At 32.1% G+C, this 24,475-nt stretch overlaps 1 protein-coding gene across 4 annotated transcripts in view; it reads right to left on the reverse strand.

Annotated features, from left to right (window-relative positions):
• Positions 1-1,696: 1,696 nt before the first annotated feature.
• The window catches only part of LOC139523063 (C-Maf-inducing protein-like), a 60,062-nt gene continuing 37,283 nt past the window's right edge, over positions 1,697-24,475 (reverse strand). For 2 of the 4 annotated variants that reach the window (XM_071316823.1, XM_071316821.1), the window contains exons 9-19: positions 24,015-24,116; positions 23,153-23,242; positions 21,421-21,486; positions 20,136-20,162; positions 17,666-17,822; positions 15,917-16,030; positions 15,391-15,531; positions 9,943-10,131; positions 9,177-9,282; positions 7,953-8,023; positions 1,697-7,374 (exon numbers count right to left, since the gene is read on the reverse strand). In XM_071316823.1, coding sequence (XP_071172924.1) covers positions 7,321-7,374; positions 7,953-8,023; positions 9,177-9,282; positions 9,943-10,131; positions 15,391-15,531; positions 15,917-16,030; positions 17,666-17,822; positions 20,136-20,162; positions 21,421-21,486; positions 23,153-23,242; positions 24,015-24,116 — 1,117 coding nt within the window. In that variant the 3' untranslated portion in view covers positions 1,697-7,320. Of the gene's footprint in view, positions 7,375-7,952; positions 8,024-9,176; positions 9,283-9,942; positions 10,138-15,390; positions 15,532-15,916; positions 16,031-17,665; positions 17,823-20,135; positions 20,163-21,420; positions 21,487-23,152; positions 23,243-24,014; positions 24,117-24,475 lie in introns of all 4 variants that reach the window. The other 2 variants (XM_071316822.1, XM_071316820.1) reach the window with 1 other exon arrangement.

Consider the following 24,475-nt stretch of genomic DNA (forward strand, 5'->3'; position numbering starts at 1 on the left):
TATGATTACAGAAGGCACCAATGATCCTCCCTAATTGGGTTTGGCAACAGACTTACTGCATTTTTATTCAAGACAGCATGACACAAAATGAGCCAAATAGACGATAAGAAGTAGTAAATGTTTGATTTTATACGATTACAGAAGGCACCAATGATCTAAGTTGGCAATATTCTTCATTTTGCTTTGGTACCACTCATGGCTTTTTAGCTCACCTGGCCCAAAGGGCCAAGTGAGCTTTTCTCATAAATGCGCGTCGGTCATCGTTAACTTTTACAAAAATCTTCTCCTCTGAAGCTACTGGGCCAAATTAAAGCAAAATTGGCCACAATTTGTTATTATCTTGAATATTATTATAGATAGACGTATTTTGTAAACAGCAATAATGTTCAGCAGAGTAAGATCTACAAATAAGTCAACATGACCAAAATGGTCAGTTGACCCTATAAGGAGTTATTGCCCTTTATAGTCAATTTTTAACATTTTTTTGTAAATTTTTGTAATCTTTTACAAAAATATTCTCCTGTGAAACTACTAAGATAAATTTAACCAAGCTTGTTCACCATCATCATTAGGGTATCAAGTTTTTAAAAAAAATTGTCCGATGACCCTGCCTGCCTGTGAACCAAGATGGCCAACATGGCTAAAAATAGTATATAGGGTAAAATGCAGTTTTTGGCTCATATCTCTGAAACCAAAGCATATAGAGAAAAACTGCTCCAAATAAAATTGTTCATTAGGTCAAGATCTATCTGCCCTGAAATTTTCAGACTAATTGGGCAACTTGTTGTTGGGTTGCTTCACCTGAATTGGTAATTTTAAGACAACTTTGCAGTTTTTGGTTATATCTTGAATATTATTATAGATAGAGATAAACTGTAAAAAGCAATAATGTACAGCAAAGAAAGAGCTACAAATAAGTAAACATGACCAAAGTGGTCAATTGACCCCTTAAGAAGTTATTGCCCTTTATAGTCAATTTTTAACAGTTTTCATATTTTGTAAATTCTTGTAAATTTTTACAAAGTATTTTCCACTGTCACTTCTGGGCCAATTTCATTATAGATAGATAATTGTAAGCAGCAAGATTGTTCAATTAAGTAAGATCTACAAACACATCACCAACACCAAAACACTATTTTGTCATGTATCCATGTGTCCTTTATTTAATATGCACAAAGACCAAGGTGAGCGACACAGGCTCTTTAGAGCTTCTAGTTCAAACAGCTCCACACTAAACAGGACATGGGCTGAACACTCTTCTAGAGGTTGTGTCAATCAGAGGGGGATACTAAAAAAATCCAAAGATCTTTTAGAGTACATACCTACCACTAGTGGTTCTCCATAAATTGACCTATAAATCACAAACTAATACATGTAAAATATGCAAATATATTTAAAAAGTCAATAGACTATGACTTAGGAGCCAGTGGTTAAATTTTCTCCATGGAAATGTGATGTACCAATGCTAATACAACTACATACCTAACATCAATGACCTATCACTGGTGGTTCAGCATAAACTGACCTAATTACAAACTACAGGTAATAGGTAATACATTGTTGACATCACCTGAAGCTGGAAACAGCATACCTATGTCTCCCTTTTTTACTCTCAATATCAGGACTTGTAAAGTAAAGTAACTTTTCTGCCACTATTTTCTTCATGATCAAATTAAAGAAAATGAACAAAAACAAATTTCTACAAATATCACATTTATTTCTCATTCTTTCACACAAATGCAAAAAGCTTGAAATGAAAAATATAAAATTTGTAACATCACTAACATACAAAATAAACAAGAATTTTTCTACCAATAAAACTGTAAATAAAAACATTTTTTAAACTTCAAATTAATATTTGATAAAACAAATAATTTGATTATTTTTTTCTGACTTGCTTCGTCTCTAAATGTTTGTTGTGTTTCATGACACTGGTGGTTAATATTGATAGATAACTATTGTTTGGTCCATCACTAGATTGAAATTAAAATGCTAATCAAAAGAAAGATAACTATACCTATAGAAGTTAAACCAATTTATATACAAATATATATCAGGTTTTACATGAAGATAGAATTTGATTGAGCAAGCCCATATAACCCCTTACCGCTATATTAATAATATATATTATGGAAGTCCACTTCCCTAATATCAGTTCTTCATTTCTAATAAATAAAAATATATATCTTGGGTTCTGATAAGAGTAAAGCTTCATTCAAATTTGACAGAAAACTGACAAGAAAAGATGGCACTATCAAGTCAACAACAATGAAATCGTGGACAAAGAATTTACAAACAATGTATTGGTATTCCCCATATCGCATCCAAGATCATTTATATGTGAAAAGCTGTTAAAACAATGTTAAATATTGCATTGATTGCTTGCTCACGATTGCAAAATATCTTTAAAATGTGGAACTATGAGAAAATATTTTATTGCACAAACATAAATAGTAAGGTTCTAACAAAACTTTTAAAGTCTTTATACCTATAAGAACATTTAACAAAAGTTTTATAACAGAAAATAAATATATCATCGCATACCACCAGAGAACTCCATTATGTTTTTAACTACTGTGAAATCGTTATTATTTGTTGGATAAAGATTTTTTGGATTTCGTTGGTACAGGTGAACTACAAAATTAAATGTTCAACACATTACTATTGTTCTATTGGATTGTATGCAGACTGCAGCAAAATCCATGAAACTAATTATCCACAAACATGTTAGTTTCCTAAATCCAAGAAAATTTGTACCCACGAAATTAAGTGAATCCACAGTAGCATAAACTTCCTCTGGTAAATAAAATAACTTTCTTCATCTACTCATTTCAAACATTTCCAAAGTCAATATAACAATAATAGTTTAAACGGCACAAGAAAATTACGTAGTAAGGATAATGATGAAGACTTTTGTGGGATATAAACAGAAGTAATGCTGATGAGAATAAAATAAATATATAAATAGACAGAATATTTACAAACCTACCATATTTTAGCACTTTTTTCATAACACACAAAAAAAATAATTTGTAACTTCCTAATGTTAAATTGAGAAACATAACAGTATGAAAACAACAAGTTTAAGAAAATGAAGCTATAATCATTACATGGATTAAGGCAAACAGCAATTTATAAAAGGATACACAAATGAACATAATAAACAATTGTTCATCATATACTGCATGTAATCATGTCAGGCTAATAAAAGTTTGGCAAATAAGAAAACATATCTTTGCCACTCAATACATAGCACAGAGAACTGAGGAACAGGTTTTTTCTAACAATTTAACACTAAAATTCAACATTTTCAACTTGTTATCTAATAATAAATATTTTCAATCTCATTTCTTTAACAATCAACATCTTAGCAGGTCCTTTGACAATTTGGAAATAAAGGGCTTCCAATGGCACATCATGATACTACACCATAGTAGACCCTCCAGTGTGATTTGATTTTGATTTTTGGTTTTAAACCCCACGTTAAAGTATCGCTTTTGGGATATTTCGTGGCAGCCAGTTTAGTCAAATAGCTGGAGTGAACAAAGAAAACCATGACCTTTGCTAGGAAAACTAACAATCCTAGTCAATTAAGATTGGCGTTGTGTGAACCAGCAGGAGAGGGGTTTGAACTCACAACCTCAGTCTTGAATGGCTAGAGATTACAGTAGTAACTACTTAGACCACTCTACCATGAAAGCCCCTCCCTTGAGTGTGAAACTGCTGTCTGTCTGCCAATTACAGCCAAGAAACAACATGAGTTTCAGTCTGTTTGGAAAATACCATCTAAATCTCTAATCAAGGGGATTCCTAGAGACAAAATCCCTTTTTAAATTGTATTAAAACTATATAACACATATTCAGACGTTGACTTAAATTTGAAGTATCATATCTGTTGGCTGCTTTAAGACCTCTCCAGTTTAATAAAAATTCAGTTAAAACATGAGGGAAAACTTTATTTCTACACCTTGTATAAAAAATTTCCTTTTCCATTTAAACCTCAGAAAATGTAAGAACTGAAACTACAAATAGATTATAGGTCAAGGTATTACATATGGATAAAAGCACATCAAAACTATACAAAAAGGTTGGTGATTGATTGTTTGTTGCTTTATGTCCAGATGCAAATATTTCATGCATTTTCAGATCGATTAAAATGTTGAAGTTTCAAAGACATGTCCTGGTTTCAATGGAAAAATATATACTGCATCAAATCCTTTGAATTATCAGATTTTTACAAAGACTACAATGAGAAAATAAATAAATCAAGTAGATCCTGTAAATTCAATTGTATGAACAGCATTTCTGACCTGATTGACCCCTGTCAACCTAATGAGATATCGAAAGTTTAATCATGAAATAACTAGAGGCTCTTAAGAGCCTGTGTCGCTCATCTTGGTCTATGTGCATATTAAACAAAGGACACTGATGGATTCATGACAAAATTGTGTTTTGGTGATGGTGATGTGTTTGTAGATCTTACTTTACTGAACATTCTTGCTTATTACAATTATCTCATTATCTCAATTTATAATGAACTTGACCCATTAGTTACAGAGGAAAATATTTTGTTAAAATTTACAAAATTTTCAAATATTATTAAAAATTGACTATAAAGGGCAATAACTCCTTAAGGGGTCATCTGACCTTTTTGGTCATGTTGACTTATTTGTGGATCTTACTTTGGTGACCATTTTAGTCATATTAATTTATTTGTAAATCTTACTTTGCTGAACATAATTGCTGTTTACAGTTTATCTCTATCTATAATAATATTCAAGATTATAGCCAAAAAAACGGTATAATTTCCTTAAAATTTCCAATTCAGGGGCAGCAACCCAACAACTGGTTGTCCCATTCACCCGAAAAAATCAGGGTAGATAGATCTTCACCTAATAAACAGTTTTACCCCATGTCAGATTTGCTCTAAATGCTTTGGTTTCAGAGTTATAAGCCAAAATCTACATTTTTCCCCTATGTAAAAAATAATATTATTATTTTACATAAATGTGCCATTTTAAACAAGTTAATCCTTTTAAAAGGTTGGCAGATATATATATACATGTCAGATCAGTATATGGTGATAAACTTTCTGGGCCTAAATTTAAAACATCAGAAATGTTATTGTCAACTAAACAACAAATCTAACAATATAAAATTAATACTTCCTGTAAAACTTAACATGTACAAATATTCTCTGTGTCTTATTAAAATTATCCCAAAAGTATGTCACTGATACAAACATGTTCTTATCATTAAAAAAATTCTGCTTGGAAAAGATGAATTCAACTGACACTAGTGAACACCTACCAAATGCAATAACGGGCACATAAAACAGTCTCTGCTCTTTTACATCAAGTGTCTCATTTTAGGTGTACGGTTTACTTATTTTCTGGGACTATGTTAAAAGCACCTGCTAGACAGCACAATAAAAGAACTATTTTTTTACTACTCCTGGTCCTGCAGTAATGATTCATTCATTTCAATTAAAGTATGCAAATTGAATTTCGATATACTGGTATATCTAATTTCTAAGGTATGAAAGTCTGAATGCAGTTTCTTATATAAAACATGAAAACTGGAAAAAAAGCAGTAATACTTAAATAAAAACAAACCTAACATCCCCTTCGACTTCATCGGGGACTAAAAACACATGTGTAGTCACTGTTTAGACAAAAAATATATGTATCTACATGTCATTTGCATGTATTTAAGCTTAAAAAGAAAAAATATAAAAAGGCCTCATTTAATTCTCATCTTTTTCAACAAATAAATTAACAATATAACTTTATAGTCTGTATCATTTTTAGTTGTAAATAACTTTTGACAATTTATTGGCCTCCAAAAATTAAATAAATAACATTAATATTCTTCAACATACAAACAAAACAAAAACAACAACAAAACATTAAAATTGGTCTCTCTGGATATAAAATATTATCTTAACAACAAATAGTAAATGAAAAATGTTATATGAAACATGAATCTACAAATTAGAGTAATAAATGAGACTGAACAGAAAGAGATTATATTTCACCACGGAAAAGTAATAAAACAAAATCAATAATTCTAAAATAATATTGCAACCTCACTTCAGCTTAGGTCCATAAAAATAAATTCATGATGGAATCAGATGGATGCTATTTAAAGTTTTCAATTTTGTCGCCAACAAATTGAACTTTTTTTTATAATCTTAGCTTCTTTACAGTTTAAAAATGCATTTCAGAAAATTTTCATATCTTAACCATTATTTTGGTAAATATAAGATAAATAAAATACAATGACTCACAAATTGGTGCATGGTATATTTACACTTTCAATAATAACTAACTTTAAATACTTCCTGTGTGGAGAAAAAAAATCAAAAAAAAGAAGTGGAAGCAAAATTATCTGAAATAATAAAATGCCTCTGAAATGGCCTTGTGTATATTTGGAAAGAATTAGAAATTCACACATAGTTATAGAATACACACAAAAAAACATAAAATCTAAGGCATCTTGGCAGTAAACGTTCATACCCACATACACACACTTCTACAAAGCTTAGAGTCTGGTATCAAAATGATGTGATAGGGTAACAGACAAAGATACACAACTTATGGCTCAAGTGGGTTCACATAATGAAAAGGGACAGAAATGATAAAAGTATGATCAAAAATAGATCAAAAATCAAATAATCTTCAGTTAGTTCAATAAAATAAAATGTTGATTACAATTCTACAAATTTACATAACAATGATCCATTGTCCTCATAACAAAACAAAATGGCAGAAATATTTGAAGGACTAGTTGCCATGGTTATGTCAATGGTAAAATGGTTCCATGAATCTTGTGTTGTAGTTGAATTAAAGCTCAATCCTTTGACCCTGCGACTTTACATATCCAAATGAAATGATGATCTGAACATACAAATACACAACACAAATAACTAGGTTTTTTCCCATGAATTACATATAACAGCTTTATGTTCAACTAGTTAAATGTAGGTTCTGCTCATTAGTTTTTAGCATACACATTTCACTTTTAACTGCGTTCAAATATTTTTTTTGTCAATTAACTTTATATTTTTCCACAGATTAGAATATGTTAACTTCAACTATATGTAAGCTTCCACGAATTCCTCCACAAGTAAGTTCTGAAGATAGTCTATTCATTTGATAGCTTTGTAAGGTCTGAAGATAGTCTATTCATGTGACAGCTTTGTAAGGTCTGAAGATAGTCTATTCACTTGAAAGCTTTGTAAGTCTCCAATAAATGTATTTTAATTCCTTGGGAACAATGACACTACATATAAAACAAAACACAACATCTTTGCTCCATCTACCAGGCGTCTGTGTAACGTACATCACACTCTTGTAATGCTGGCAGTTTCTCCTGTAATAACAAATAGTTTTGATTAGTTAAATACTTGCTAGACAAAATCTGTAATTTAAGACTAAACAAAAGCCAAACATTTTTGACATCTCTAAACAACTCCGGTTGCAGGATTCTCTGGCTGCATTGACCCATTGGTGGCCTTTGGCTGTTATCTTCTCTTTAGCATATTTCCCATTTCCATTTTTAAAGTCATAAGAAACGAGTGACCGGTGAAAAATAATGTTCTTACAATTCTTGAACCAATGCATACAAACATCATAAACTTAGTCTTCTGTGCACGAATTTTTCATTTTTTTCGTGTAAATTTCGTATAATCATCAATTTTTTTTTTCAATCGGTCAGTGTTATTGTGAAAATATGGCAGGTAATTAAAGTTCGTGTTTTGAAGCCGAAGTTTAACGATTGTCACCTGTTTGTCAACAATCGACAAAAAATCAACAAAAAAGCATGGAAATTAAGCATGTGTTTAACATGTAAATTCAGATAATAGTTTATTTTAAGGACATCCATGCATATTGCGATCACCGGATTTTTACGAGATGGGTCACACTGACGAATATAAACACTAGGTATACCTTTAATCCTTCAAATGTAAGTGCTGACAGACTCGTACTGTTTAAATTCAACTTCCGTAGGTTTTTGAGAGCTGAAAAGCAAAAAAATATTTTAAATAAACATTCTGAGAGTATTGTATGGCAATACATAGTCCCCTACCAGTTAAAACAAATTGATCTGTAACTGGTCATGATGAAACTATATAACAAGTACAAACCAATATCTTCAAGCACAAAGAAAAGTGTGGAAATTGATTTGCTAGACTGACCAATTGACAGACAGACATACAAACAGAGTGCAAACCAAAAGTCCACTCTTTGTGTTTTTTGAATGATTTTGTATTTGTCAATTTTAATCCCTTATATGATGCATTTCCAGTTTTTCCACTATAGATATATTCTGATATAATGTTACTTGTTAATCATCTGTTACATAAACCTAAAAGCATTCACTAAATTATTCAAAATCTGATCTAACTTAAAACTGACCTAATTAAGTTATTCTAAAACCATATTGTAAGTTTTTATAACTATCTGAATCATAACATTCATGATAGAAAATGGAATAAACACATTCACAAAACAAGAATGTGTCCACAGTACACAGATGCCCCACTCGCACTATCATTTTCTATGTTTATTGGAATAAATTCTCTAATTTGGCATTAAAATTAGAATGATCTTATCAAAGGAAACATGTATACTAAGTTTCAAGTTGATTGGACTTCTACTTTATCAAAAACTACCTTGACCAAAAACTTTAACCTGAAATTTGCACTATCATTTTCTATGTTCAGTGAACCGTAAAATTGGGTCAAAACTCTAATTTGGCATTTAAATTAGAAAGATCATATCATGGGGCACATGTGTACTAAGTTTCAAGTTGATTGGACTTCAACTTCATCAAAAACTACCTTGACCAAAAACTTTAACCTGAAGCGGGACAGACGGACGAACGAACGGACGGACGGACGGACGGACGGACGGACGAACGAACGAACAGACGGACGGACAAACGGACGCACAGACCAGAAAACATAATGCCCCTCTACTATCGTAGGTGGGGCATAATTAAACTTTCTGACAAATGTAGTGTAAAAGTGGAACTTTTAGAACTTACAAGACAAACAGACAAGTCCTTTATCAGTGACTGGTGTTTCACATAAATTTAGAACTTGTAGTTTCTGTTTAACAAAATTAAACTTTCTGACAATGTAGTGTAAAAGTGGTACTTTTAGAACTTACAAGACAAACAGACAAGTCCTTTATCAGTGACTGGTGTTTCACATAAATTTAGAACTTGTAGTTTTTGTAGATACTCTGATATCAACTGTAGTCCATTATCTCCAAACTGAAATGACAATATTTTATCAAATTATTTTTATTCATTACACAAAATCTCACTACTGCTAACAGATATAGAATACAGCACAAAAAAAATCACCATTAAATCATTGTTATATCATGTTATATATACAGGTTTATTTTTTACATTATTTTTACATACCAGTAGGCTTTTTATTTCCTAGACATTGTGCATATTATGCATATCTGACCAATAAACTTCTTCACCTTATATTGAAATAATAACTATAGCATGGACAATTTTGATGATGTATATTATAATTAGAGAGACCACAACACATACCACATTTTGTCTCAAAAGAGATGTAGAAAAGGGCATCATTTTTAACTTTCCTTATTTCTATTCATTCAAACAACTCTTCTGCCATTTCCTTTTTACTTCAAAACCAGTTTTTGGACGATTTAACTGAAATATCTACTTAGTTATCTGTCAAGTCACTAATATGACTTGTTGACCATACATTCTGGAAGCAGTCATTATTTAGGGGCCAGCTGAAGGACGCCTCCGGGTGCGGGAATTTTTCGCTACATTGAAGACCTGTTGGTGACCTTCTGCTGTTGTTTTTTTTCTTTTGTCAGGTTGTTGTCTCTTTGACACATTCCCCATATTCCTTCTTAATTCTATTTTCTACACTGTTCCACTTACCTGCGTTGACCACAAATTCAGGTATCGTAGAGATGGCAGTTTGATAAGATCATCAGCACAGGCACTAGTTACATGGGTGAAAGCCAAACTCAAACATTCCAGGTTACCAAAGGATCCAGAACTCAACATTTTGGCCAGGTCTGCGTCGGTTGATTTAGAGGGCAGTGTCAACTTTTTTGGTCCACCTTTCTGTTGCTTAAAAAAATATATAGATACAAGTAAAGAAATTAATTCATTGATTAGTGCTCAACCCTATTTTCAACACTATTGTGCAATTTTATGGTGGATAGTTTTTATTAGTGGAGGAAGATAGACCTGCCTGAGAGAATCACCAACCTTCCGTAGGAAAACTGACACTCTTAGTCAATTAAGATTGGAGTCAAGTGCACCTACTCTATTCAGGATTCGAACTCGCAACCTCAGTGTTTACAGGCTTCCTTGACAACTCGTTAACCGAGGCCCCTAATTAATCATATGGTAAGAAGAAAATAATGTGTAAGAGGTTTGGATGCCAAACGATAATTAACGGTAAGGCAGATTTCAAAATTTATGTACATAGATTGAAATGTTATAAAGTTGTGTAAAATAAGAAATAAAGTAAATTTGTATAAAAAATAATGAAGTAAAGTAATGTAGTGTAAAATAAGAAGAAAAAAAAACATTTTCAATTTTACTTATATTATTTTCTTTTATCAGTCAATTGCAATTTAAAATTCACCTTTTTAGGAGATGATATGTAAACTTTATTGCCTGCATAAAATAATAATAAGTTATGATATTAGTTTTCATTTCATTGTTAAAGCTCTTTCTTAAAAATCAAAGTTTCAGAGTGGGTTTCAAAGTATCCTAAATGGCAAATTATTTTGTCCTATCTCAATCGAAAATAGCATGTGATTTATCCCAACTAATTAGAAACAGAAATGTTGTGAAGCAAAATAAGTATACCTTCCAATAAAACCTTTCAAACAAAACAATTCCTATATGTTGTCTTACATACATGTAGCTACCCACAAGATTTTCATATTTATCCATGACCTTTTCAGGTAGAAGTCTTTAAACTGTTGACACTTTTGACTTCCTTATATAAATGAAATCTTATATGCTACTGAAAATTATATACAAATGCCCACAACTTTCTTATATTAAGGAAATAAATGAAGGCTGGATCTCCAGTAATTTGATATTCTTATGAAATAACGTTTGTGAACTTGATGTATTTTATTTTGCAAAACATTTTTTAAATGAAGCATAATTACATAGTATTGATGATTCGTGATAAAACATCAAAAGGTTAGGCTATTTATATAACAGATCATCTGTATTCTGTTAGAAGATGGTAATTATGTTTTTGTTATTGACTTTTTGACTCGTATTGTTATAAATCAGATATACAAGCATACAATATCAAACTAAATATTTACAAATACTACATTTAATGAGAATTTTATTCTATTTATGTTTTTCATAAAAAGTCTTTTATGGAGGCATAAATAATTTAATGATTATCAGATAATCAGAATTAATATCGTGACTAGTTTGAAAACATGGGTATTTGACAAAAAACATAGTTGTGATATAATTTATCAATTAAATATTGAAAATATTGTTTATTCAATTTACTTGCTTTTATCATTGGAAATCTGTTGATTCTTTGTATATCAATCTAATAAATATTTATTAACATTCAAAACAAACAAATCATAAATGAGTTAGACAAGTAAACAAGTAAAAAAAAGCTTGGATACTCCATGTGTGTCAGTGTGTGTGTTAACTTTAAAGACTGTATCCATGTGTGTCAGTGTGTATGTTAACTTTAAAGACTGTATCCATGTGTGTCAGTGTGTATGTTAACTTAAAAGACTGTATCCATGTGTGTCAGTGTGTATGTTAACTTTAAAGACTGTATCCATGTGTGTCAGTGTGTATGTTAACTTTAAAGACTGTATCCATGTGTGTCAGTGTGTATGTTAACTTTAAAGACTGTATCCATGTGTGTCAGTGTGTATGTTAACTTTAAAGACTGTATCCATGTGTGTCAGTGTGTATGTTAACTTTAAAGACTGTATCCATGTGTGTCAGTGTGTATGTTAACTTTAAAGACTGTATCCATGTGTGTCAGTGTGTATGTTAACTTTAAAGACTGTATCCATGTGTGTCAGTGTGTATGTTAACTTTAAAGACTGTATCCATGTGTGTCAGTGTGTGTGTTAACTTTAAAGACTGTATCCATGTGTGTCAGTGTGTATGTTAACTTTAAAGACTGTATCCATGTGTGTCAGTGTGTGTGTTAACTTTAAAGACTGTATCCATGTGTGTCAGTGTGTATGTTAACTTTAAAGACTGTATTCACACTTTCAGAGGGGACGTTTTTTGAAGAGTTGACATCAATGTAGATAACGTGAAATCCAAAAAAATAAATGTAGTGAAAAGAGTACTGTTGTTCATGTTTTGCTCATTGTTGAAGCCTGCAATATTGCTGATATTTTTTCCTGTTTAGTTTATATCAATTCAAAACTGGTTAAATTTATCCTTTAGGGGCAGTATCTCTGATAAACCTTGTTTATTTCATGTATTCATGATCTAGTGGTTAAGACTGATGGCTGCAGTGCTGAATGTCCTGGGTGGGATTCTGACTTGGGGCACTGGAAAATTCAGTAAATCAGATGAGTGATTTTCAATCTACCACACACATCTCTGGTACTGAAAATGGGGCTTAAACTAGAATTGGTACTTTGGGGGCCTAAGATCAAAGTTGCAACGACTTTAAATCAATCTGCTGATATCTTTTCAATTTGTCTCTAAGTGCCAATCAGCACAGTGGTTCCTTCATCAGATAACTTCAGCTTCCTCTACATCAATAACAGTCTTCCCAGTGTCCTAGCACTACTTTGTGTTGGGGTAGGGATTGCTTTTGTAAATAGGTTTGTGACACATAAAATAGGGTTTATGCAAATACACACAATTAACAGCACCTGGTGCCAATTTTAATTCTGTGTATGTGCATATATTACATTTTTATGCTTTCACATTTCCTCCCTCTGAGACACATAATAAATATGGTTTCTACTAAAGAAAGCTCCATTTGGAGCTAATGTATTTAGAAACCTCTTATGCTAGTACACCATACCTATATTCCCTAGGTGAGTAACACATCTCCATCAACCCCTATAGGGAGTGTACAGGCATTTCACTGAACCATCCCATCTCTCTAGGCTTTGAATAATGGGGGTATTCATCGGTACATACATGTTTATCATTTTTGCTTTCTAAAATTTCTATCTGCCTTTAATTATTTTGAAATTAATAGGCAACCAGATGCTCCATAGGGCTCAGCTTTATACAATCACAGTAGTCGAACTCTGAACAGTTGGGGCAAGTATGGACACAACATTCAAGCTTGATACAGCTCTGAATTTGGATTGTGATTAAGTAGTTGACACATCATAGGTTTCTGACACAGAATAAATGTGGTCTAATGAACATAAACAATTATTTGTTTGCTATTGTGCAATACACTATGCTGTTGAATATTAATCCTCTCCAAAAAAAAAATACTTGTAGAAAAATTCTTTTTAATTTCTGAAATCTGAAATGAGAAAAATTTTACACCCCTACCCCACCCCCTCCCACATTCTTATTTTACCTCCCCTGTTAAAAAAATAATCTCAATTCAAATTTCTAATGGAGTTGGCAGCAATAACTTCTCATTCTACAGTCATGGTTATAATTAATATTAATAAACAGTAACTTCTAAAAATAAATTTCCAGCTACACATCTCAAGACAATCATCATTTCTTAATACATAAGGTTCAAGCAGTGTAAGGGAGCTAATCAAGTAATCAAACATATATATATAAAAATGTTCTTTAAATTTTAATTGAATTACCTCCCCATTACTGCTTTTAAACCTTTAACCAGAAAGACCCTTGTTTTCCCCCTTTTTTGTCCCTAATTGCTTGATGGTTTGAACCATAACCCACCACCCCATAACCATTCATTTGTAGTATGGAAACTTGTGGTATAATTTCAGAGAGATTTATACACTTAAACACAAGTTATTGACTGAAAACTAAAAAAATGCTTACTTTGGCCCCTTTTTTGGCCCCAAATTCCTACACATTTGAGACCATAACCCCCAAAATCAATCCAAAACTTCTACCTGTGGTATTAAACATTGATGGTACAATTTCAGTGCAATTGAACTGCTTTTGGGCCCCTAATTCCAAAACAGTAGGGACTGTCATCCCCAAAATCAATCCCAACCTTCCTTTTGAGGTATTGAACCTTTTTAAAAAATTTCATAGAGATCAATTCACTTAAACTAAAGTTATTGTCCGGACACAAATGTGTCTTCAGACAACGACGCAGACGATGATGTAGACGACGACGCAGACGACATCATACCAGTATACAAATGCAAAAAAAATTTGCGGTCCTATAAAAATTAGTAAGATTGTGTTTTAAAGCTAAAAAACTTCTTTAAAAAGGTGACTGATGGATTGGGCCATGACAACTTATTAAAATTCTAGCCACGCTGGTCTTTCTTGCTAACACATATCTGGAAAAAGCAAGCTATTCCAGCACTTAATTCCTACCTCTTTACACATCATTTTTATATATAAAATGCATGATATTAAATGAAAACTAACTAGTTCCCTGATAGCTAACTGTCTGCCACAAAGCTGAGCATACAGTCTATCCTGTACTGGTACTCAATCATAACTTACCAGTTCCCTGAGAGCTATCTGTCTGTCACAAAGCTGAGCATACAGTCTCTTTCCTGTACTAGTACTCAATCATAACTTACCAGTTCCCTGAGAGCTATCTGTCTGTCACAGAGCTGAGCATACAGTCTCTATCCTGTACTGGTACTCAATCATAACTTACCAGTTCCCTGAGAGCTATCTGTCTGTCACAGAGCTGAGCATACAGTCTCTTTTCTGTACTAGTACTCAATCATAACTTACCAGTTCCCTGAGAGCTATCTGTCTGTCACAAAGCTGAGTATACAGTCTCTTTCCTGTACTAGTACTCAATCATAACTTACCAGTTCCCTGAGAGCTATCTGTCTGTCACAGAGCTGAGCATACAGTCTCTTTCCTGTACTGGTACTCAATCATAACTTACCAGTTCCCTGAGAGCTATCTGTCTGTCACAGAGCTGAGCATACAGTCTCTATCCTGTACTGGTACTCAATCATAACTTACCAGTTCCCTGAGAGCTATCTGTCTGTCACAAAGCTGAGCATACAGTCTCTTTCCTGTACTGGTACTCAATCATAACTTACCAGTTCCCTGAGAGCTATCTGTCTGTCACAAAGCTGAGCATACAGTCTCTTTCCTGTACTGGTACTCAATCATAACTTACCAGTTCCCTGAGAGCTATCTGTCTGTCACAAAGCTGAGCATACAGTCTCTTTCCTGTACTAGTACTCAATCATAACTTACCAGTTCCCTGAGAGCTATCTGTCTGTCACAGAGCTGAGCATACAGTCTCTTTCCTGTACTGGTACTCTGTAGTGTTGTTACTATCTGCATCTTCATATCATTGTTCTCTACGACATCCATTTCTAACATTGCACATAAAACCTGAAACGAAAACATCAGAAATATAGATTTTCAACTATAAAATGACACAATTCAATTCTTAAAATTATATATATAAAGTTATTATCACTAAATGGAGTGTGTTACAAAATTTCTCCACTTGTGATAGTTAAAAGACTAGGGACAATACACCTTATGGCTATTTGGAAATCTGTGCCGGTTGACAGTGAGAATCTGCACTGCTTGAAATGTTGACATCATACAACAATCACTTTTCAATTGTGGTATCACATGTTTTCTATTGTGATGTCAAAATATTACAGGAACCTTTGTGATGTCCATTAATGATGGACAAATAGTTATAAGGTGTATAAGACCATATTTTGTAACAAGTATTAGTGCAAATTTAAAAGTTATCAAAACCTACTTCCATAGCAGCTTCATTTTCTCGTAAAGCCAGCAACATTACTGGTCCTAACATTTTATTTAATCCTTGTAAGAACTTCTTCCTTCTTCCACAACAATGTATCAGTGTTTTCAGCTGAAACATAAAAGATCATAGTGCAGAATAATTAAAATACCATGTATTCTTTCTCTTTCTTTCCAAGGTTTGATTTTGTTTGGAGTCTGAGGCAATGGGTTTTTTTCCATGTAAAAACTAGAGGCTCTAAAGAGCCTGTGTCGCTCACCATGTGCATATCAGGGCTTCCAAAACAGTCATATATTCTGGACATTTGTATAGTGTCCGGTAAAGGTCCGGCTGGGCAAACCATGAAACGGTCATCTACTTTTTAGTTTTCAAGGCTTTTACAGTCATTTTAACATAATTCACGATCTTTTTGACCCAACCTTTTGCCTTTAACATCCACACATTTTCGTTCATAAAAGTGACATGATGATTTACTACTATAAAAACAACCTTTACTTCAATACTTTCTAATCTTAATCAAGGCTAATTAGTTGTTGAACAGCTGAAGTCTACCTGTTCAAGTGACAGGTAAACTATTTTCAGTATCGGACATCGAATAAATTGATCAGTCTATTCACAATTATTTTCTTACATTTCAGCGTTTTTTAATCTAATTGATTTAGTCCAAAAGATTAAAATTATAAGAAATTAGTTTATCAACATGATTTGATGAAAAATTTAAAAAGGTTTTAATGAAAAATCATCAGAACTACGTTGTATGAACTAGAACATGTGTGTGCATGTGCCCAGGTGGGAAATTTAATTGTTCATCCTACATTTCTTCAAAAATGCTAAAATTGTCATTGATACCTGTATGTAACGTATATTTCAAGTATTCTGTTGAAGAAATTTATGAAAATTGTTAAAAATTGACTATAAAGGGCAATAACTCCTTAAGGGGTCAATTGACCATTTTTATCATGTTGACTAATTTGTAGGTCTTACTTTGCTGTACGTTATTGCTGCTTACAGTTTATCTCTATCTATAATAATATTCAAAATAATAACCAAAAGTTGCAAAATTTTCTTAAAATTGTCAATTCAGGGGCAGCAACCCAACAACGGGTTGCCTGATTCGGTCTGAAATTTCAGGGCAGATAGACCTTGATCTAACGAACAAATTCATCCTCATCAGATTTGCTCTAAATGCTTTGATTTCGGAGATTTTAGCCAAAAACTGCATTTTACCCTATGTACTATTTTAAGCCGTGTCGGGCCAGGTGAACTAAAAATGGTATAGTTTTCTCCCATTTGTCTTCATACAATAGCATTAATAAATCTCTCCCTCATCAATAATTACATGTATCCTATTTATACCAAAGGTCAAACCAATTTTCTTTTCCTTTTTACCTCCCACGACATTCTCAAATTCTCTATTATCAATACAGCTAAGTTTATGAAAGAGGAATATCCATTCTTCAGCCTACTACTACCTCTTTATACCAATAATAACCATCCCTCTCTCTCAAATCTCATACCCAATGTAACTACACATGCATATTTTTATACAATTTCCCTTCATCATATATGTATAAAGATGGAACATTATTTCTCCAAATCTCCATCTCTGATATACTACTTTCATAAGCATAGACCTTGCAGCAAGGTTAATAAAGGTGGAATTTACTACTAGTTTCTCTCATTGGCATAGTTAATACTATCAGTATCAGGTATATAAAATTCACCCATCTCTAAGCTATAACCTACCATAACTCCCCAGAGTTCTCCCTCATCATCACAGCCAATACTACCAGGTATGTAAAGATGGAACCAGCCCTCTTTTCCCTCACGTATTCCCAGAATTGTCGAGTGAACATCACAATGTGAATCTGAGGCTATGTTATGCATCACATCTTTCATTTTTCTGAAATTATATTTATTTAATTTGTTACACTTTTGATCAAAAGAAATGAACAATTAAAAAAATATTGAAGGTACTTACAGACTTCCTAAGGAAGTCCTAGAAATGAAGTTAATTCGTCTAAAACCACTTTAAACTTTAAAACATTTCTAGACTTATTATCTAGTCTCTTGCACGTTGTTTTTTTAGAATTACTTGTTGAGCTCTCTTATGTTTATTTTGGCATTAGATTGTTGCCTAAATTACCTATACACTCTATATCCTTTTATTCATATTCCCCTCAGAAGTATTTTTATTGCAATAAAATTGAAATTATCAATTGTCTGTGTCTGTCACAAAGCAAAAACAATTGTCATTTGACATCATTAGATAAAGTGTTAAAAAGCCATAAGGTATATTGCTTTTTACAGAACTAAACCTACAAAGATGAGACTTAAACAGTTGTTTAACTGAAAGGAAAGCTTTTGAGCATTTTCTAAATTTCTAAGAAATATAGTTTTGGTCTCTCCTGGAATTACATTGGAATTGGAATAGTCTTTTCTGTGGCATAAAAAAACAGGTGCTCCACAGAGCGCAGCTTTATACGACCGCAGAAGTCGAACCCTGAACAGTTGCTGCAAGTATGGACACAACATTCAAGCTTGATACAGCTCTGAATTTGGATTGGGATCAAATTTTTGACTTAATATGAGTTTCTGACACAAAACAAATGTCAAGATCTTACAAATCTATTGCACAATATTGTGCAATTAAAGATTTCTTCTTTTAACCTTTTCAAAAATTTGGAATTTGAGAAATTTGAAGGAAAAAAAATTGAATACAACTACCATCTCCCCCCTTTTTTTGCAATTAGTCCAAAACCCTGACATTTCTTAATACATGATATACAAGTGGTGTAAGGGAGGTAAATCCCAACATAACCAACACTGTATGTTAAATGTTTTAGAATCTTCCCTTACACTGCTTTTAAATTGTCTTAATTGTCCATTGACCAGAAATACCTAGTTTTTTCCCTTTTTTATCCCTAATTCCAAAACAATTTGAGCCATATCCCCAAAGTCAATACTAACCATCCCTTCATGGTATGGAAACTTGTGGTTTATTTTCAGAGACACTCATACACTTAAACACAAGTTTTTGTTTGAAAACTACAAAAATGATTATTTTGGGGGGCCCCCTTTGTGGCCCTAATTCCTAAATTATTGGGACCATAACCCCAAAAATCATTCCAAACCTTTCTTAAGTGGTATTGAACCTTCTTGTAAAAATTTATATAGAGATCCATACACTTAAACAGAAGTTATTGTCTGTAAACTAGAAAAATGCTGCTTTTTGGCCCTTTTTTGACCCCTTATTCCTACTTATTGGGGAAAATTAACCCCAAACTGAATCCCAGCCTTCTCTGTGTTATATGGAAACTTGTGGTACAATGTCAGAGAGATTTATACAGTTACACACAAGTTATTGTCTTATAACTAGAAAAATGGTTGTTTTTGGACCCTTTTTGGCCCTTAATTACGAGACTGTTTGTCCAATAACCCCTTAAAATAAATCCCAACCTTTTACTTATGGTACAAAACATTGTGGTACAATTTTAGAACAATTGAAATACTAATACACAACTTTTTTTCCTGAAACTAGATCAATGCTGTTTTTGGCCCCTTTGGGCCCCTAATTCCTAAACCTTTGGAACTATAGCCCCCAAAATCAATCCCAAGCTTCCTTTAGTGGTGATAAACATTGTGATAAAATTTTATTGATTTTTTTTTACTTGTTCAAAAGTTATTATCTGGAAATAATCCGTCTTCGGACGACGCTGACAACGACGACGTGATACCAAAAAAAAATTAATTTTTGAGGTCGTATAAAACTGCACTGATGCTTTATATTATGTAAGGGTTTGAATGTGTAAAAATAAAATTATAAATAATTTCTTATCCATAATTCATCTATTATATAATTAGACTTTGCTTATGAACCAGCTGGTTCTATATTATATAATTGTTACAATTTTTTTGTCTGACTTTTATAACACTTCTATGTTTCTACATCAAATTCAAATATAAAAGTATTTTATGACCACAATGTAATATTTCATCTGTTAAATTGATTCCCTAGATTAATATTGGTTTATCATATACCATCCATTTTCTATCCCATAATTCCCTGATCACTACTAAGCTGTCTGTCATTTTCTGTTCAAATTTTACATTGTGTCAATCATGAAAAAAAGTAAATGTTAGGATGAGATGTGTTTTAATTTAAGATTCATGTAGTTTTGAGACTACCACTACATTAATATAATAGATTACTTACGATGTAAAGGTTTCATCCACAATAGCACTGTAAATTAAAAATTAAAAATTTAATTTTACACATTTCAGTATAAAGAACAAATTTCTATGCATGACTTATGACATGAACATAAGTTACAGAGTGTGGCCATAAGTATTTTTCACTTGAGATTTTTCGCTATATATTGTAAATAAAACTACATTTTTTCAAAAACATTATTTTGGGGTCCTTTTTGGTTTGATTTTAAGCAACTTGGTACCAATAGAAGCAGAATTGTCACAGGTTTATTTAGTCACATTTTTTTTTGTGGATCATTTTCATTTTATCACAAGATAAACACAAATATTATTTTCTGTTCAGAAACTTGCTATATAATTCAACCAAATTAAATTATAAAAATGTATTGTATGTGTTCACATCAAGAGAAAACAAAATCACCTGAAGACAAACATACTTTATACAATTCTACGTCATTTAAGGCCTTGTTGATAAAAATCCAACCATAAATGCCCTCAAAATATATTTTTGAAAAAAAGTGCAGGTGAAGAATACTTTTGGCCAGGTACTGTATCTTCAACAACTGTTTAAGATATTGCTTTGATGAAGCCAGCAATACACAGATATACCTGTTCAGTCTAAACACATCTATCTGATGAAAACTGTCATGCAGCTTTGAAGGAATTGCAAATTCACAAACTGTGACAAGGAAAAAAAATAAATTGTGTGTTGCAATTGTTTGCATCTGTCCTAAGTCAGGAATCTGATGTTCAGAGGTTGTCGTCTGTTTATGTGGTTCATAAGTGTTTCTTGTTTTTTTATAGATTAGACTGTTGGTTTTCCTGTTTGAATGGTTTTGGGGCCTGCTGTTCAGTGTGAGCTTAGGCTCCGTGTTGAAGACCGTACCTTGACCTGTAATGGTTTTATAAATTGTGACTTGGATGGAGAGTTGTCTCATTGGCACTCATACCACATCTTCTTAAATCTATCTACAAGTATCAGCAGTCCTTCACCTTTCATCTGATACCTTAATTACTAAAATATATGTTACATAGTTTAATATTTGCACCTGTGCGTTAGAACTATTTTTTGTTTTAAATATGTTTTTAAATATGTAATACTTTCCAGTATGTCCTTTTTTTACAAGGCCAATTAGGTGATGTTACATCTTACAAGACTATCTAAATCATTTTTGTAGAGAATTCATCTCAAGCTGGTGCTAGGAGTTGTCTGAAACTTGCAGTGAAGTGAGATTTTGGAAAATAAAAAACACCCCATTCATATAACTAGTAATTAATAATTAACTTACTCATTTGGAAATGGAATGGGTTGAAGTAAACTTCCAAGTATGTGTCTCCAGTCTTCAAACGTTGACCTGAAAAAAAAAATTTACTTATCTATTAAATCCATATGTATACATTGTACCACATAATTTAAGATATATGATAACCACTTGAAAGCATCATAAGAAAATGCAAAGATAGCCTATTGTATTAATACCCAATCATTCTGTAATATAAAGTATCATGTTTAGTTATTGTGAGACAAGATTTAACAAGTAGAACATGTTTACAAATTACAGGTACAAAGCTACAATTTTAACAAGTGCTACAAACAATGATATTCATTTTTCACAGATGTTGGATGACTTATTTATATCCTTCTATGGTTTCATTGTGCATTTCAAATAGTAGTGAGATATTTATATCTCAATAAAGGACCAATAATAATTTTGTAGTCCTTATTATTCATAAGCAATTTGTTTTTTTTATTTCACCACTGTCAAGTAACTCTCATCAGAAATCAACATCATATATATATTCAGACATTATTGAACTAAAATGAAAAGAATATTAACAAGAATGTGTCCATAGTACATGGATGCCCAACTCAAACTATCAGTTTCAAGTTCAGTTGACCATGAAATTGGAGTCAAACTCTAATTTGGCATTAAAATTAGAAAAGATTCTAATATGACATGCTTCTTTCGCTTTGTAAACAACACCCTGATAAAATTTTCAATATATATATACTTAGCGCAGACTCAGAGAGATACATAATAATGGATGTTACAATATGCCTCCCACGTAAATCCACACGTATCAGAACCAATTTATAAACGCTATGCTGATATTTTGTTTTAAGAACTGAAATTGAAATAAGATTACAGAACTTTTATTTTTATTCAAATGCATAACAAAAAGAATTAATGTACAAGAGACCTGAGAAATCTACAAATCAAAATAAAATTAATTTCTGCGAAAGTTCATGAATGCTTTAGGTGCATTTGAGTCATTTCAAAACATGACGTCATACAAATGAAAACGGTAAAGCTGAAGCTTTTCCGTTATGTAAACCTTTGAAATTCATATACTTTTCCATTAAAATGATTCTTTGAGGTAGGTGTTGTGTAATTTTCTATTCTAATGCATTATTCGCATATTTACTGATTTCAGCATGTCAACATGGCAGCTCCTTAATTACTAAATGTCATCTTTGGATTTGACCGTAGATTACGAGAAAAACATGTAGATTAAAAATGGTAACTGTTTGGTTTGAGAATTAAAAGAATAACATTAATTTTTTCTAGTGGTTAATTACGAAATAATTCATGCAAGCTACAGATTTATTAGAAAGTTTAAGCTTTGTCTAACAGGGAGTAAAAAAGAACAGCAGCACACACAGCATTCCCACCCTTGCTTCATTTTTTAAATGACCATATTTGTCCTATTAGAATCGAAATAATTCATGGAAGCCATAGATTTGTTGTACGCTCAGGATAAAATTCAAATATCACGGCCCATCCATGTGTAAATTTCCAACAAATCTATGGCTTCCAATAATTATTTCTTAATCATATTATAGGGAACATGTGTACTAAGTTTCAAGTTGATTGGACTTCAGCTTTATCAAAAACTACCTTGACCAAAAATTTGAACCTAAAGCAGGACAGACGGACGGACTAATGGATATACAGAACAAAAATTATAATGCCCTTAGGTGGAGCATAAAAATATTAGGAAATAATTGTATAATCTTACATCGTTGTCAACATTCCTACATATAGTCTCAGTCTTTTTTCCCATTCCTGCTGGTCAAATGATTGAATAAGTGTGTTATTCTGCATGGCTCTGAAAAACACATAAATCAACATGGTTCTTAAGCAAGAGTAATGCATCATTTCAATATTTGCTGACATTTATCAAGACTTAGTAGTAGAAAAAGTCATGTTTTTGTCTGATGGATATATATATATTTATATGTATAATAATTGCATTTTTGTTCTTTGATACCTACTTTACCAAAAGGAATATCAAGCCAGCCTGCTAGGGTTAGCCAATATTTGAGATGATGAAGTCTGTACAAAAAGTTAAATGCCATTATCATTCTTGTTATTCATCCGAACAATATGTTTGTTGCGATAGATTCTAATATGACGTGCTTCTTTCGCTTTATGAATAAACCCATGCTCTAAACCCAATAATTTCTTTTTGCACATGCGTATATTGACTACTACAGAATAATGAATTTTATCAAAATGGCATGCAATGTATTTTGTGTCATATCCTGTCTGTGAACTAATAAAATATACAAGGCAATAGGATTAAACAGAAAATGTAGAAATTGCAGATAATTCCGACTTTTATTGTCAGATAATATCTAGGTATTTTATACCCTGGAAGCTTTCAGTTTTCTCATATTTCAAGCCATTAAATCTGAATTCATAATTAATAAACAATTTTTTAAGAATTTTATTAAAATCAATTACTTATCCCCATTATTTTTATCTAAATTCCATCTAAAAGATGTGGTGTTTATGGGCTTCAAATAAGATGCCTTTTTTAACATAGATTTAAAACAAAGAGTATAGATTTAATGCATAGATTTGTGTATAAAACCTACAATTTCTTGTCCTCAAATGAACTGTATACAGCTGCCAGGCATACAGCAACCAGATTAGGTAACACTCTTGGATGTGGACATACTAATGCTGGACCATGCATGCTGTAAAACATGGAAATATGTACAAATTAGTCACACTAGTCAGGAAATCATTCACTGGAGATTCATATAATTTTGTTTGTATCAATATCAATGTTCTTGGATTGAGGAAATATTTTTATTTTTTAAGCTTTTTGATTTTTTCTGATTTTGCTGAATTCTGCGTACAGACATATAGGATCATTATACTTGAACATTTAAATCCAAAGTTCACCTATACCCACAAGTAATAATGAATCCAGAGTACACTTAACAAATAGACTAGCATGTGATATACATATACAAATCTATTTAAAGCAATTCCTGTCATATCTTAGAGAGTAACTGTATACATATTAGAGTTATCTTTTCATAATATTTAT

The sequence above is a fragment of the Mytilus edulis genome, chromosome 5 (assembly GCF_963676685.1).
Source record: "Mytilus edulis chromosome 5, xbMytEdul2.2, whole genome shotgun sequence".
NCBI classification, from domain to species: Eukaryota; Metazoa; Mollusca; class Bivalvia; order Mytilida; family Mytilidae; genus Mytilus; species Mytilus edulis.